The sequence below is a fragment of the Danio rerio genome, chromosome 4 (assembly GCF_049306965.1).
Source record: "Danio rerio strain Tuebingen ecotype United States chromosome 4, GRCz12tu, whole genome shotgun sequence".
Lineage (NCBI taxonomy): Eukaryota > Metazoa > Chordata > Actinopteri > Cypriniformes > Danionidae > Danio > Danio rerio.
Window position 1 is genome coordinate 57,284,937 of NC_133179.1, and position 17,694 is coordinate 57,302,630.

The following is a 17,694-nucleotide window of genomic DNA, read 5'->3' on the forward strand; positions in this document are numbered from 1 at the left end:
TGCGTTAGGCCTTCGGCCTAAAAGAGGGGACTGAGAGAACATTTTGTCCTCTTTTTAGTGTGTTTGCAGCTACGTGCAGAAGTGCTTGTGGTTTTGTGTGTATATGTATTTGTGTGTCAGAAATATGAGGCCATGGTCTGGTTTCAGTTTTGCAGGTGTTAGAAGTCTGAGGCCATGGTCTGGTTTCATTTCGCAGCTTCACCCACGCTGGAAAATTCCACTATGCTCAGATATGAAATATGCTGATTCATGTTAAGAGAAAATGCTGTATGACCTGCCCATATTTGGAGTGCCTTTTTGCTATCAGCCCTGTGTGTATAAATATCCCTGCACATCCTGTGTGTGTTAGGCTTGCAGAATAAACCATTCTAACTACAGTTTGGTCTCTTCTCATGTCTCCGGGTCGACCTGCTGAACTTTGCTGAATCTGGTGCCTAATATAGGGGAAATCTTACAAAAGTTCTGAATTTTCTTTTAAATTAAAGCAGACTTTTATGTGCAAATTATTTATTGGCCCATAAAAAAATGCAAAGCAAAAATGCAAACAATTTATACGGGCTGAATATAAACAAACTAATTAAATTTAGTCATGTTTAACTTAATTTGTTTGTTTAAATTCAGCCCACACAATTTGTTTGCAACCACTTTTTGTAAATCCAATAAATAATCTTTTTTTCAGTGTAGTAGCCTACTCACTCCATCTTGAATTCGCCACATAAAACATTTGACACAATATATGGAGGTTGTGTTGTTTAATGCATGAGTACTTAACTAAACATTACAATGTGGTGCAACAAACACATTAAAACCATTTCAATAAAACAATGTTGCAAAATTGTTCAAATGTTTCACTTATGGCCTGTGTGAAAGGTTGACAATAATGCAACACCCAACTGTATAGAAACACAAACTCAAAAGGACAATTTCACCAAAAAAATTAAAATTGACAATTTCCTCACTCTTTACTTGTTTATTTCTTCTGTTGAACACAAAAGAAGATTGTTTGAAGAAAGCTGAAAACCTGTAACCACTGACTTTCATAGAATGTTTTTTTTTATGGGAGTCAGTGGTTACAGGTTTCCAGCTTTCTTCAAACTATCTTATTTTGTGTTCAACAGAAGAAATAAATACACAGAGGCTTGTAAACACTTGAGGAGTGAGTAAATAGCGAGTAATTTTTCTTTTTTTAGTGAACTATTTCTCTAGGAACACATTTTAATCGTTCAGACATTTATTTCAAGGTAGATGCAACTTGTACAATTAAATGTAAACAGTTGTTGGTAAAAATCAAGAAAACTTTCACTATTTAAGGGTAACATTCAGTGAACAATTAAAGTGATTGTTTTACTTTATGTACTTGTCAAATAATTGTACTATGTGAATATGTATGAAAAATTAACCATTAAAACATTTGAACAGTTCTAAGCCTATTTGACAGTTGAAACAGCTGCAAACATTTGGTTGCACCAAAAAAGTATCAAATCTTAATCTTCAAAAAAACTCAATCATCAAAAATAACCAGCAATATTTAAGTGCAAAATTAAAGGGAATGTTTACTTTCTGTATACAGAGTGAGTTAACTGTATCAAGTGTAAGAAGAATGACTGAAAACAATAGCTTGCATAGGAGCTGGCCACAACTCAGTTCTGACTAAATCCCCTAAACCAGGGGTGTCAAATCTAAACTTAGTAAGGGCCACACTGAGTGTTGTGAATAAAGTCAGGGGCCATACATACACATTTTTTAAATGTATTTATTGGAGAAAATAATTTCATACCATCATCTTACATTTCATTAAACCACATTTATCAAAATAGTAAGGTTTTTATGGGCATATACACAATGATGAAACTCTGATGTTTTGATATAATTGTTAAACTTTTACACACATGCAGGTAGAATTATGAGTGTATTAAAATGTTTTTGTCAATTTTTGCCATATTCTGTCTTTGAATGGATGTGGTTTTGCCATGTCTCACACACTGCTCAGACAACTTCAGTGAGTCTACAAAGTAGATAAATTAGATCAAATTAAAAACATTTGTAAATATTTTTATTGTCTTTAACAAGTTATTTCACAAAAAAAAGTCATTTTAATCACTTTTATTTTGTTTTCATAATATTATTAATCGTTTTGCATGTGTCCTTGAGTTTGCTGTCTACACTGTCATAATGTGGTAAATGCCCCTTTAAGACCCCTCTGATGTACTCATTGGCATTCCTGTGCCCATTTTGCTTTTCTTCAGAGGAGGTTTAAACATCTGATGTGCCCACAGTAAATATCTACACTAATGTTTGCTATTTTTCCTCGTATTGTGTTCGAAAATGAATGATGTCAAGCTTAACATGTCCACCCTGTCAGAGTAAAATATTCATTTTTTTTTGTCTTTTAATTTAGAGATTAAAATAAATCTTTTAAACTGTGTACAAAGAGCTTAAATAGGGAAACATTTTACCAGCTGCAGGTACAGCATGTGTTCAATAAATGATATCCGTATAGCCAAAAATGTCTTCATGTCATTGTCCACCCTGTCACAAATCCTTCCTTGACAGGGCGGACATATGCATTGTTATTGACACTTTATTTATTTACAATTTTATTGTTAATTAGTGAATGTTTTTATGTTACAACAAATACACACACACACTACACCAGTAGATGCATAAATGGACAATACAAACCTTTTGGCAATATCTGTCTCAGTATTTACAAAGGATATCCTTTTAAACTCCAAATAATAAAGCTCATTGACTGATTGAAATAAAACTACAGCCCTGAGTATTTGTACATTTATGTGAAGATCTGTAATCTAATTATTTACCTTATTCTGAAAAATAAAACAGGATTATTAAGGTGTTTAACCTGAGGTGCTTCCAACATTCCCTTCACTCCACCAGTACAATGAACAATATAAAGATTTACATTCATTAGCAAATTTAGTTTAATTTGAAGGACAATAATTGTTTATTTTCCATTTATCTGTATATTGCTAAAACCTAATAGATAACAGAAGAGGCGGCAGGGTGGCTCAGTGGTTTGCAGTATTACTGAAAACAGTTGAATTCTTGAAAACATTTACAACCCTTTCATATGAACCCTTTAATATTTAATGTTGTACCTGTTGTTTTTCAAATGTTCCTCCATATTTAGTTCACTAAATAAAGTCTTTGTCCACCCTGTCATGTCATTGTCCACCCTGTCATCTTGTTTTCCAGTCATGTTAAAAAAAAAAAATTATTTATAACCTCAGCAAAATATCTTGTGTGATTTCTTAATAAACCAACAAGTTAATATTGTTGGAAAGTTTGACAAAATATTTTAGATCTTGGGTTTTATTTTGAAAAGAATGATTACATATTTTATTTGGAAATCAATGTTTTGCCCATTATTTCATTATTATAAATAGACTTTTTTTTCTAGAATCTATAAAATTGGGTTGGTAAAGGGACACATGACCTTTCTGAAAAGACACATTTTATAATCACACTGCAATGGAAATACACTTATACTACTTTGAATTTGTCCATGACAGGGTTGACACAATTTGAGGGTTGTTTGCTGTTTTTTCCGTTTACATGTTATTTGTAAAAAGTGGAGGAGCTTGACCAACATTCATTTCTTACAGCCTAAATTTTAATGAATACAACAATGTAGTTTAATCAAAAATAGAATTTTTTTGATGTCCCTATGCACTTTATAGTGATAATGACCCTAAAACGTTTTTCAAAATTGTCTTAAAAATGTTCAGATTATTTGAACAACTTCAAATACTGAATATCTGTTAGTGTGTCTGTGTGTGTGTGTGTGAGAGAGAGAGAGAGAGATAAAGTGGAAAACGATGGAGAAATGTATCAATAAGTCATGACTGCAACAGTAAGTGGCAAAAAAGCTAAACAAAAAATGACTTTTATTTTGGCGTGTCCTGTGACGTCATAAGGCTGCGCCGCTCCTGTGCTGTATTGGAGAAAGGTTTGTTTTAAAGCTTCTACACAGATATAAAGCGATTGATTGTAGAATACATGTTTTTTTTTTTTCAAATGCATCAAAAAATCCAGATAATGACCAGCTAGGAATAGCATATGTAATTTCAAAGTTTAATATAGAAAAAATAAATTAAGGATTTTAAACAAATTATTATTATACACAAGGGGAAACGTTGGCAATAAGTTTATCATTACAATGGGTGAAAGATGCGGGAATTAAGGAAGTTTTAGTTTGCTCAGATTGTATTTCTGCTCTTTTAAGCATTGAAGCAAAACACTCAGACTGTAGGCAAGATTTGGTTATTGAAATGTTACAAGAGTTGTATAAATTAAAAGGAGAAAAAGTAAAGCTAGTGTTCATGATAGAGGTAAAGTTGGTTTTATATTCGCACATTCGTTCATTTAGAAGTCTCTATATTGTTTACCATGTTACTTTGAATATTTGATCTGAATTAGCATGCAACTATGACTTGAAAACAACATTAACACTCTTTATTTGACTGTGAACAATGTTGTACTTTGATAGTGATTTCGCTGTTTAGATTTGGCAAAAAATACTTTTATGAAATTATATTATTAAGGGTAAAGTCTGAATTTGCGAATATAAAACCAACTTTACCTCTATGTGTTCCTGTGGGTGCCGGCTCATGTGGGATTAAAAGGAAATGAAGCTGCAGATAAAATGGCAAAGCAAGCTACGATGGAAGATAATACAGGAATGAAAGTGAATTACAGTAGAATTGAAGTTAAAGCAATAATAAAGAAACAAATAATAGAGAAACAGCAGTACCAATGGAAAGCAGGAAAGAATGGAAGGCAAATGTACAATATTCAGCCAAAATTGTGTAAAGGGAGGCACTCGAGTGGAAAAAGGATAGAGGATACTATATTATCCAGATTAAGAATTGGGCATACTGGACTTAACAGTACAATGAAGTTAATAGCACAGCACAGAACAGGTCTATGTGAGTGTGGGAAAAATGAATCTGAACATGTGATCATGCATTGTGAGCGGTATAATGAAGAAAGAAGGAAGTTATTGGAAAAAGTCAAGAAAGAAGGAAATTATGAGTTTACATTGAAATTTTTATTAAATCCTGAGGTAGGAAGGCATATTAAGTACACTGCATTGTTTAGATTTTTGAAAGACACAGGACTGATTAATAAGATATGATCATTAGAATTATTTTAATGTAAAATTATAAAGTTTAAGGCAGGGATGGAGGGAGTTATTTTCTGAACCTGACATAGTGGAAGGAGTGAACAGAAGTCAGAAGAGCTGGAGACGCAGAGCTGGCGGATGCGAAGTCTCTCACTAGGTTAGGGGAAGGGATTATGGGAACAGAGTGGAGTCTCTGAATCAGGTTACAGGAAGGTGGCGGTAATGCACAAGAACTGATGCGATCCGCCAAATAAAAACGAAAGAAGAAGAAAACGATTGATTAAAGTCTCTGGTTTTTCACCCGATGATAAATTAAGTTCCTGCTGTTGACAATATTATTTAACCCTTTATACAACATAGTACTATTTCACTGGGGGCTATTGTTTGAATAAAGTAGCAGAAAAGTGTGTGTTTTAATGAAGGTTTAATTTATTAAATAGCATAATGTCATTCCATTCTAAGTTTACATCACTATAAATAAGAGATAGAGTACTAGTTTTAATCAGCTCATTTGTGGCTATTGTTTCTTGCTCAGACTTAACTGATTTATTTTTTTAAATTACTTTCATATAAACTCATAGAAACTGTTGAAGCAAGTGTTGAAGAGAAGTCATTTTGTTTCTGTTCATTGTTTTATTCATTTTAAAAAGTTTTATTGTTTTGTTAATTTTACACAGAATAAAGTGTCCAAACGCAGAGGAAAACTGCTGCTGAAGCGACTGATCTACACACTGTTATAAAGATGGCGTTTATTAAAGAGGAGAGTGAAGATGTGAAGATTGAAGAAACATTCACAGTGAAACAGGAAGATCCGCAGGAACAAACAGGTTAGTTTTCATTCTCAACGACCAACTCAGTCATTTGATCCTCATTCAGATATATTATAATAATAAGAATACTAAATATAATCCATCTTGCAGCCCTGAGTGTGCTGCCTAGTTCTCCTAAATGCACATAAGCACTCATTGAAAGACAGGAATGAGTTTCTCTCTTGTTACTTGTTCTCATTTATTTTGTCATTACTTTATGTATTATTAGTCTTCCTTTTTCTCTACCTTCTTAAGGTTATTGCTTTTCTTGTTCTTGTACTGTTTGTAAAGTGTCTTTGAGCACTGGCGCTATATAAACAAACAAAAACAATTAATAAATAAAAGTTTAACTGAGCTGAAGATATTTGACCTACAGTATTCTCATAAAAGATATCTGCCTTTACAGTGATGGTGTTGGCTTGGTACTTTCCATTTGCATATGTCACGTTTGATCATGATTCCCTTTTTTCTCAACTTCTTTATGGGTTTAAACTTGTTTCTAGTAGTTGTTACTAGTTCTCACAGATAATATCTGAGTTAGAATTACATCATTATTATCATAACTAATTACCAGGGCTATTGTGTTTAATCAGGGTTTCCGCTGGGTCATAAAATGTCGTAAATTCCAAAATCAATTTTTGGCCTTAAAAAGTCTTAAATTTATTGAAATATTGTGTTGTAGGTCCTAAATCTTTTTTAAACAAGTCTTCATTTTCCTTTGTTCGTGTTTTGCTTCATAATCTGGCCAAAACCCACACAATCACCAACAATTTATCTCAATAACACTTTCAACTTTTTATTCAAAAAGGTAATTTTTACTCTATTTATCATAATGGTTTAATTATTTTCCTTACAATAACATTTGTTTAAACGTGCTCAATGTATTTACTGCTGAGGACATGACCTGGACAGATTTTTGTGCATAAATTTAGTTTTTTGTAGTTTTAAAACTTTTGTTCATTGTTTTTATTTTATTTATTTATTTTTTAAAGAAAGTTTGTTGAAAAACAGTGTGTGGATACAAGTAAAGCTTGCTTGTTTTTACACTAAATTTAAAATCTTTTGCTAAGAAATATCTAAAGAACTGTATTTTTTATTATTCATTCATTATTGTATTGATAAATATATTCAATTATAATTAGTTTTGATAGGGCAAATACAAATCTTTTCCATCTGGGCCATTTGAAAAATTCCTTAACCTTTAGCCCTTTTTGAGTCTAAAATTTCATTCATAATGGTCTTAAAGCTTTACATTTAACTTGGTGAAACCTGCAGTAACCCTGGTTTATTCATTCATTTTCTTTAGTCCCTTTATTAATCTGGGGTCGCCACAGCGGAATGAACCGCGAACACTCATTCACACTTATACACTACAGACAATTTAGCCTACCCAATTCACCTGTACCTCATGTCTTTGGACTGTGGGGGAAACCGGAGCGCCCAGAAGAAACCCACGCAAATGCAGGGAGAACATGCAAACTCCACACAAACGCCAACTGACCCAGCAACCCTGGTTTAAATTATGTCAAAATGGGACGATAACCAATTTCAAGGTATACCGCAGTTTGGAAAAGTCAAGGTTTTGAAACTGCCAAAATGTTCTGTTATATCGTTTTTACGGTATATGTAAGTTTTATTTATTGATTTATTTTTTTATTATGTTTTAAGTTTTTTAGGACAACAGTATCTCCAGCAAATAAGATATCCAAAGATGCCGTTTTAAATTGTTTTTGAACAAATAAAGACAGCAGAAGTCAATGATTCATTTGAATGATTTAGCCTGACATGCTCCAAAATATTGTAAAAGTTTCTCAAAAGAAAATATATTGTGTTCAAAGGGCAAAAGATTTTAGTTTTTCACCCAGACATTAAAAAGAGGATCTTTTGAGCTTAGGGCTCTCTCTCGAGACAGCATGCTAAACAAGCTTTATAATCAATCATCAGCTAAGTGTGAACTCTTGATATGAATGAAAACAAGCAGTAAAGTATGACATTTTGCCATCTCCTCATCTCTCCAGTTTACAGCAAACATGGCATTAAGCATTTGCACAAGTACATTCATTAATTTTCCTTGGGTTTAGTCCCTTTCTTTATCAGGGGTCGCCACAGCAGAATGAACCACCAAAGACTTATTTTACATTTTTAAAAAAAAAGGTTCATAATAAGAACCTTTTATAGGGATAGTTGACACAGAAATGAAAATAGCCTCACCATTTACTCTCCCTTGTGTGGTTTTAAACCTTTATGAGTTTCTTGATTCTGTTGAACACAAAAGAAGATCTTGTGAAGAAAAAAAAAACGCTACTGGCTTACTGTGTTCCACAAGAAATACAATTTTTTAAAACCACATAACAGAGTAAATGGTATGGTCATTATAATTTTTGGATGAAACATCCACTTCATGCTTGTCGCTTTGTGTCTTCATACTAAGTTAACTTCTTTTTTTTTTCTTTTAAGACCTGATGGTGCTGAAAGAAGAGACCCATCAATGGAGTGAAATGGAAGAGAAACAGCAAGACATACAGACTAATGAAAAATCCACACTGACTTCACACGGAAGACCTCGGAAATCCAAATCTAGGTGTAATTTCAGCTATAAACAGTGTGGAAAGAGTTTCAGTCAAATGCCAAACCTTAATGTTCACATGAGAGTTCACACAGGGGAGAAACCTTACACCTGCGAACAGTGTGGAAAGAGTTTTGGTAAAAAACAAAGCTTTAAAACGCACATGAGAATTCACACTGGAGAGAGGCCGTACACATGCCAACAGTGTGGACAAACCTTCTATCATGCAGGAAACTTTGCAGCACACAAGAGAATTCACACTGGGGAGAAGTCTTACTCTTGCCTTCAGTGTGGAAAGAGTTTTAAGCAAAATGGCACCCTTACAGTCCACATGAGAACACACACTGGAGAGAGGCCATACACATGCCAACAGTGTGGAAAAAGCTTCTATACTACAGAAAATTTTACACAGCACATGAGAATTCACACTGGAGAGAGGCCGTACACATGCCAACAGTGTGGAAAAAGCTTCTATAATACAGGAAACTTGGCAGCGCACATGAGAATTCACACTGGGGAGAAGCCTTACTCTTGCCTTCAGTGTGGAAAGAGTTATAAGCATAATGGCAACCTTAAAGCTCACATGAGAACACACACTGGAGAGAGAATTTTTACTTGCACACAGTGTGGGAAAAGTTTCTCTCGAAAACAAAGCCTTCACATCCACATGAGGATTCACACTGGAGAGAAACCTTACAGATGCACAGAGTGTGGGAAAAGTTTCCCATATAAAAGCACACTCAATCACCACATGAGAACTCACACTGGAGAAAAGCCGTTTGCATGTGATCAATGAGGAAAGAGTCTCACGTGCAAAGACTCCATTAAGCAACACATGAAGACTCACTCAGGAGAGCGTTTTAGATGCAGTGATTGTGTAAAGGGCTTTAAACATAAAAGAAGCCTCCGCGCCCACATGAAGCTTCGCAATGGGGAGCAGAGCCCTCAAAATTAAGGCCTTGTCCAGCGGAGCTTAAGGCTCTCTCTTGAGACAGCAAGCCAAACAAGTGTGAACTTTTCAATACATATCAAATTACTGAAATTGGAACTCTTTGAACACTTGAAGATTTAAACGTCCGTCTTTTAACGGTCTTTTATCGATCTTTATCAGTCACGTGTGTTTGTTGTGTGTGACGTCACACCTGCGCCATTTTTGAAGTATCACTTTCCGAGACAACTTGAGAAAGACACATAACGCAAGAGAGATACATGCCATAGAAAGGTCAAGCTGGAGAAGAGCAAGAAAATCGAGAAGACGCGGTACTGCAATAAACTAAACAAACGTGTTAGGGATTGTCATTTTGGTAAACTGTCTTACATTCAGGATATAGATCTGTTCGAATGAACTGCAAACCAACGGAGTGCGCTGCCGCCGACCCCTCATTGCTGATAATAATGACATGTCATACTGTATATCATCAATGTCCTAATATACGTTAAGTTTGAACACTATTAAACCACAGTATTTCTAATTATGTTTAGCAGTTTTCATTTTATTTCATTAGTTACATCTAATATTTACATTTACAAACTATCAGACAGATGTTTGTATCCGAAGTATTTTACAAATATGAAATATTTGTATATATGTGGGTTGTAGAGTGTGGTGTGACACAAAATGCAGCCGACAGCCTGTTCAAAATTTTTAAATAAACACATCCCCTCACTTCCTAAATGTGTGAGAAGTTTGATGAAGACTTCACATACACACACGTAAAGTCAAAAAAGTAGCTGGTGGAGAGTGTGTCTTTTTTGGAATATTGAAGCATGTTGATGGACTGATATTATTTAAAAGCTCACAGGAGCAAATTTGGCCAATTTTAGGAAAAATTCCTTTTAAAAGGGATATGTTTGTCATCGGAGTCTTCTGTGGAAACAGCAAACCTGGCAACCAAAATTTTGCAGAGGAGGTTTCCACACTAAGACAAGGTTTCACTGTGGATGAAAGGGTGTTCCATTTCTCCCTAGACTGCTTTATCTGTGATGCTCCTGCATGATCATTCATAAAACAAAGGGGCATGGAGATTATAGCGGTGGTTACGATCGTTGCAAGTGGGAAGGATCTTATATGGGACGTAAAATGACATTCCCAGAAAACCACCACAGAGGTCACTCCATACTTAGTACATTAAGTTTGGGAATGGTCACACAATTAGTGCTAGATTGTATGCATGTCAATTTTTGGACCAAGGGCAACCTACAAAACAGACAAAGCTCCCATATAATAAATACCATCTCAGAGAGTCTTGTAGGGATGTCAAAAGACATACCCAGTCAACAAATTTTCTTTGGCCCTGATCTGGCCCAAATCAACAGCTAAGATGTGGCCCAGATCAGTTAGTGTTCCCCGGCCCAGAACTGGCCTACATCTGTTTAGCCAGAACTAAACCAAAGTAGTGCCACAACTCCACTAAGCTTGAGACAAGTAATACATTTTTCATGTTGCCCAGATATGGGCCTTGTATTCAAGATTGGTAAGGCTGAGTTCTGTTATGCCCTTATGTGGCCCACATGTGGCTGACCCCATATATTAACTGAGTAAATCACACAACAAAAATTACAATCAAATTTACTTTTATCAATGCAAATAACATTCAGATAAAACAATTATTGAACAAAATGTGGACAAATAAAGACCTAGAAAACAATTTTACAACATACAAAGTAAAAAATAGAAATAATTGTTAGATAAATATAAATATCATATATTTGATGCAAAGAAGACATAGTACACACAAAAAATTCAACAAACTACTGGTCAAGTTTTCGGGTCTGTCAGATTCTTATACGTTTTAAAATCAGCTTGCAGCAAAAATACAGAACACATTGTAAAATTGTGAGATATTATTGCACTGTAAAATAACTGTTCAAAAGCAGTTTATCATTTCATTTAATCATTTAGTTCAGTAATTTTAATGATGATTTTTTTAGCTTCGTTACTTTAGTCTTCAGAGTCACATGATCATTCAGAAATTACTCTAATATTAATTATTATTAATGTTAATAGTAATAAAAGCAATAATGACTGGAGTAATTATTTCATTTGACACTACATACAATAAGAAATCAGTTATTTACAATTTCAATAAATATTAAACAATTTTCTTTTTACATTTTTTAAATGTCGACTTAATGAACAGAATAATTTTCTTAAAAAAAAATGTTATAACTTAAAACTTACAATTTTCTCATCATTCACTTCTTCCAAACCTGTTTGTCTTTTTTAACACAAAATAACACATTTAGAAGAAAACTGAATACCTGTAACCACCGACACCCATAGTATGAAAAAACACTGCAGTGTTTGCGGGTTCTGAGTTTGTCTGAGGTAATTAGACTACAGAAATGTAGAATCCACACATAGCCTAAAGCTCATCCATCAGTTCTTGCCGTGAGACTCGTGGTTTTTAACTTGGTAAACTTGGGAAATGAGAGCGCACAGAATACGCAATCCCAATGCGATCCAGCGCACTAAAGATGAGATATGTGAACGGCATAAGCAGCTACACTTCTCTTCATATTCAGAAGTTAACTTCACTCCTGATCCTGCACAAAAATCCAATTTAGCTTCTTTAGGTTGAGTTGGGCCGCCGTGTTTCTGGGTGCCAGTGTCCTTGGTGACGAGCATTGTCCTACAATGCTTCCTGTTCAAGTGCTTGAACAAGCTGCTGGTTGAGTTAAAAGCAGTGGAAAGTTCTTTAGAGACTGGACATTTTGTAGACTGAATTTCACAGAAATATTTGTTTTACGCTCAATGACGGGAGTGAGGGGATTCTGTCTGACAGCACCTGCAGTGAAAAAGAATTAAAATAATATGATCAAAATTGCAATACAAATCAAAATGCTAAAATGTGTGGTTAAACAAAATACATGTAATCTATTACATTTGTAAATATTTATTCAAATTCTATATATATTTTCTATTATAATAAATAATTGCAATAAATTGTCTGCAAAATTTTCTGCAAATCGAAAGTGTTCAGTTTTGTAAACAATAACCCAAGCACTAGTTACTAGATCATTATCTTCTGGCCTCCACTTGACTTATTTTTTCAATTTTTCATTTTTCCTATTTTCCTAAACACTTATGTGGCATGGCCTTTGTGTTTCGCATTAGCATTGTTATAGCTGAATGTGTAATAAAGTACACATAGTTCCAAACCTTTATTTGGAACTATGCTGCCTTTATAAGTTACTATGTGTACCTTTATAACCTTTATACGTTTCTTTCCACAGCTACACAAAAGATGATATTGTGAAGATAGCTGTAAACCTGTAACCATTGACTTACATAGTAGGAAAAACAAATACTACTAAAGTCAATTGTCACAGGTTTCTTCAAAATATATAATTTTTTTGTTCAACAGAATAAATGATAAAACAAATAAAGGAAGAGAAATTGATGACAACTACATTTTTGTGTGAACTTTTAACTGTTAAAACTATCAAAACAGAGCCAACATAGGTTAATCTTTGAAAACCAAACTACTTCCAATATCATGTTAGGCCTAATGGGACCGCTCTATTTTAAACCTTACTAAACCACACTGAAACATGACTGAACATTTTCACAAATTGATATTTATCTATAATAAATAAACTGTATTTTGTGGTCATTGGAAATTGGCAATAACTTTAATGTTAACGTTAATTTAAACAGCAAACTGTTGGAGTGCTAACGTTACATAAACACTACGTTCAAAGAGGATAACATTATACAACTGGACGCATTGCTCAATTAAATAAATAATTAATCACTCAATGAGTCCAAACTTTTACATATAATGATGAACATTTAAGTAAAATCACTTTAAATACCAAATTATCACTTACCTGAAGCAAATGACAGGCGGGAAGAATGTTAAGCTCGCAGAGTAGATTTGTCAACTGAAGAGTGGTGTGGCAGATGTCTGCTAACCATACACCTGTGTTCAGTTTCACGTATTTTCCAAATGCAATCCCAAAGTCAGCCAGAAGTTGATGTCAACCGATGTCGGCCATAGCTCAGCCTTACTAGGCTCTTGTGTGTTTTTTGTTAACTGGCCCACATACTGCAAAAGGAGCTGTGAGCCAGAAGAAAATTCCCGCCTTTTCTGAATGTATGGCAAAACATATATGGTAATAATCTGGCCCATATCTGTAGAGCCATGCCATACCTCAGCCACATGTGCCAGCTATCACCCACATTTGGCCCAAATGTTCTTGCTATCTGGATTTTTGTTTTCATTTTCTCTGTGTGAGAGCTCATCTGGAGTCACGTGTGGATTAACAGTGTACGCGACGCTCGACAACAATAATTTACGTGTCTAAGGAGGATTATTGTTTACCTGAGTGCTGTTCTCATCGGCAAACGCTGAGATCCGGATTCGCTTGTAGTATTCTCTTCATAAAGACGCGGCTCTAGTTGCTGGTGATTGTCCTGTCTCTACAGATTTGGTAAGTGAGCGACCGGTGCTCTTTGTTTATTCAGTTTGTTCGTCTCGAACTAAGTTAACTATTGCACCGAGTGTAAACATGTTAGCAGCACAACCAAACTTTAACCTCGTGTAGGGTTTTTACCGCATTTTGTGACCAGAATAACATACGCGGCTTTCTGACGCTACCGGCCGAGTGCATCTAAGTTTCCGGGAAATGCGGAGGGTTTTTTTCTCTCATTCGCCGTGCGGTATCAAACATTGCATGAAAAATACACGCTTAAAGCAGTTCCTCGAATCAAATATCTCGTTTGTCGCGAGGGGCATGAATGAATTCCAAACTGCAGTTAAAGTCCACCATTTAATAATTTGGCAAATAATTCGACTACAGATGTCCATGTAGGTTAAACACCATCTCTTTCTCCTGTGTGTGTATTTTGACTCTGAAACTTGCGCTTGCCCAAATAGACACTCCCACATCCTCCCACTTTAGTTCCTCTGACACTCCCCCCTAAACAGAGCTGGACAAGCCCACTTTTCTGACTTTTTCCAAAGTAGAGGTGTGAAAACACCCTGCTGTAACGAGGGGGTTTATGGCCCTTTAAATGTAAAAAAACTTAACAAGTGCTTTAATTCCAATACTGTAGCCTGAAACAAGTGAAAGAAAGATCACATTTCCCAGGTAATTTCTCTGCTATGGTAAAGGGATATTATTAAAAACATATTGATTAATAGAAACATAAAAATATAATTAATTATAGGTACATGATTACAACACAACAGTTATAAATAATTGTTATTAAGTATAATAAATATATATTAGCAAAAGGCATGCATTTCTGTTATCAGATGGGTAATTATAACACATTAACACAATAGTAATCATAATAATAAACATTTAGCTGCAAAAGACACATTTTTATTATTCTCAGCAGAATGACTGTAACACATTAGTTATACATAACTATAATTCATATAACTCATTATTATTTAGCAGCTATATATTTTATGGTTACACCATTGTAGTAACAGTTATACATCATACAAACATAATAAACATTTAGCAACAAAAGGCAGGCAATTACAGCTTTTAATTCTTACAATTTATATAGCTAATGAATATTTAGCAGAGAAAGACTATAATTTTGTGTAAACTTTATTTTGTTTTTGGTTAAGAAATACAAGGGGTGGGGCTGTTGATGCCTCTCCAAACTGTATATACAGAACATATGCATGTACATATAGCTGCAGTTATTAAATTAAACACACGTTCGAGCAAATCAATGATTTCTGCAATCGTATCAAAAGTCTGTAATGTTAAACAGGGTGTGGGTCGTGATCTTTAACACTATGCACAAAACAGTGAACTTAGGGTGACTTGTTAAAACTCTTATCATACAATAATAAATCAGCGTTAGGAGGCTAAGACTGTGACATTACAAAAGACTACAATAAACAAAACAGCTTTTATCAGTAGATTTAAATGTTGACAAAAAGAACTTACCTTGATCTGTTGTATTGTGCTGTGCGTAGTCAGAATACAGCTGTGTTGTCATTCATTTGCACATGCCGCGACGCGATTGGCTCTCATCCATTCTGACAATGGAGAGCGAGTGCGGCGATTGGCTCTCGTCCATTCTCACAATGGAGAGTGAGCGCAACGATTGGACGAGGAGAGATGCTGAAACAGACGAACCTGATCCAGGTAGCGCCACAGAGCCTTAGTGAAAAGTCACCTAAAGTGGTAGAAAGGCGGAACTTTGTCTCAAAAGGTCTGCTAAATCCTGATTTCATCTTGTAACGCTGGACAGAATGTGGCCCAGGATATATGCCCAGTGCACGTGTTAGCAGTTGCAAGGCAGCAAAATGCCTAATTCGTCCCTGGGTGGACTTGAATCACCAACTTTTCAGTTAACAGCCGAACGCGCTAACCGATTGCGCCAGAGAGACTTAGTAAGAAATCACCTACAGTGGTAGAAAGCCGGAACTGTGTCTCAAACGGTCTTCTATATGAACCCTAATGTAAGTTTGCTGAGAGAGAAAAGTAACAGAAACGCTCAACGTGGGGCTCTGTTGTGATGAGTCAGAAGGCATTGAATCCATTTGCAAACTTTATTAAGAGCACACATACAAACAAACACAAAGGGGCAATCCAGGAGACAGAACGTGGGACAGGCAAAAGTTCAAAGGCAGGCAGATATCTTACTGGTCAGAATAACAGGCTGGAGATCAGGGGCAGGCAGATGTCTTTCGTAATCGTAGAACAAGCACAGGGTCAGAAACACAGATCAGTCCGAAGCAGGGAGTATGGAACGCTCAGAAATGACAGCCAGGCAAATCAAGACTTCGCAACGAACCGGAGCGTGAGTGTGGTATATATACACGAGAGCTGATGAGTTGCACCTGGACCGTAATCAGTGCCAGGTAGCAGGGCTTATGGGATTTTGAGTCCGTGAGTCGAATCAGAATTCTGGCGATGGTTCCCTCTGGTGGTGCACAAGAGGGTTGGCATCGCCCTCATTTACAACAGAACCCCCCTCCTGCGAGCGGCTCCTGAAGCGAGAAGGCACCTGACGCCGGGGTCTACCGCGCTGTCGGGGGGCTGGTTTCTCTGGGAACCTTTGATGAAACTCTTCCGTGAGAGTTGGGTCTAGAATATCTCTAGCATTCACCCAGGACCGTTCCTCTGGACCGTACCCTTCCCAGTCCACCAGATATTGGAGGGCGCCACCCCGACGTCGAGAGTCCAGCACTTCTCGAACGAGGTAAGCTTCCTCGCCCTCGATCATGACAGGTGGAGGGGTCCTGGTTTCCGATTCCTCCTCAACCGCCTCCTCTCGTGGGCCACCAGCGGGTTTGAGTAATGACATGTGGAAAGTAGGAGAAATACGATAATGATTAGGCAAGGCTAAGCGAAAAGACACTGGAGTAATCTGGCGTACAATTTTGAATGGCCCTACATACCTGGGACTGAGTTTGCGGCAGGGCAATCTCAGACGAAGGTCTCGTGTCGACAACCACACCCACTGCCCCGGTTGATACGTGGGTCCCTGGCGTCGGTGACGGTTCGCCTGAATCTCTCTCCTCCTGACTGCCCTCATGAGATGTCTGTGAGCCTGGTTCCAGACATCCTCACTCCGCTGCAGCCAATCCGTGACAGCAGGTAACTCAGTGGGTTCTCCGGACCATGGAAACAGGGGTGGTTGGTAGCCAAGAATACATTTGAATGGCGTAATACCCGTGGCTGGCTTTATTAATGAATTTTGTGCATATTCTGCCCACATCAGATAGCGACTCCAGTCGTGCTGTTGCTGATGACAGTAGGAACGTAGAAATCGAATGACTTCTTGATTCATACGTTCAGTTTGGCCGTTGGATTGAGGATGGTACCCTGAGGTGAGACTAACATTAATATTTAGATTTTTACAGAGAGCGGACCATACCCGGGAAGTGAATTGGGATCCCCTGTCTGAGACGATGTCATCAGGTAAGCCAAACATTCGAAATACATGATTGCACAGGGCTTCTGCGGTTTCAAAGGCAGAGGGCAATTTGGGCAACGGTATTAGGCGACAAGCCTTGGAGAAACGATCAACCACCGTGAGAATGACTGTGTTGTTCTGGGAAACAGGGGGGTTCCGTAATGAAGTCCACCGCTATATGGGACCAGGGCCGTTGCGGAACCGGTAGCGGTTGTAACAGGCCAGCAGGGGTTTGGTGAGATGCCTTCGTGCTTTGGCAAATTTTACATTTCTGAAC

General features: G+C 36.5%; 2 protein-coding genes across 5 annotated transcripts in view; both read left to right on the top strand.

Moving 5' to 3' along the window:
• LOC137491110 (uncharacterized) overlaps positions 1 to 9,993 on the top strand; it is a 32,766-nt gene extending 22,773 nt beyond the window's left edge. The window contains exons 1-3 of one of the 3 annotated variants that reach the window (XM_073948830.1): positions 3,926 to 4,082; positions 5,824 to 5,973; positions 8,413 to 9,993. In XM_073948830.1, the coding sequence (XP_073804931.1) occupies positions 5,889 to 5,973; positions 8,413 to 9,317 (990 nt within the window). In that variant the 5' untranslated portion in view covers positions 3,926 to 4,082; positions 5,824 to 5,888 and the 3' untranslated portion in view covers positions 9,318 to 9,993. Of the gene's footprint in view, positions 1 to 3,925; positions 4,083 to 5,823; positions 5,974 to 8,412 lie in introns of those variants that run through there. The other 2 variants (XM_068220202.1, XM_073948829.1) reach the window with 2 other exon arrangements.
• The window catches only part of LOC137491103 (uncharacterized), a 1,183,352-nt gene that overhangs the window by 1,118,490 nt on the left and 47,168 nt on the right, over positions 1 to 17,694 (top strand). The window lies entirely within an intron of this gene.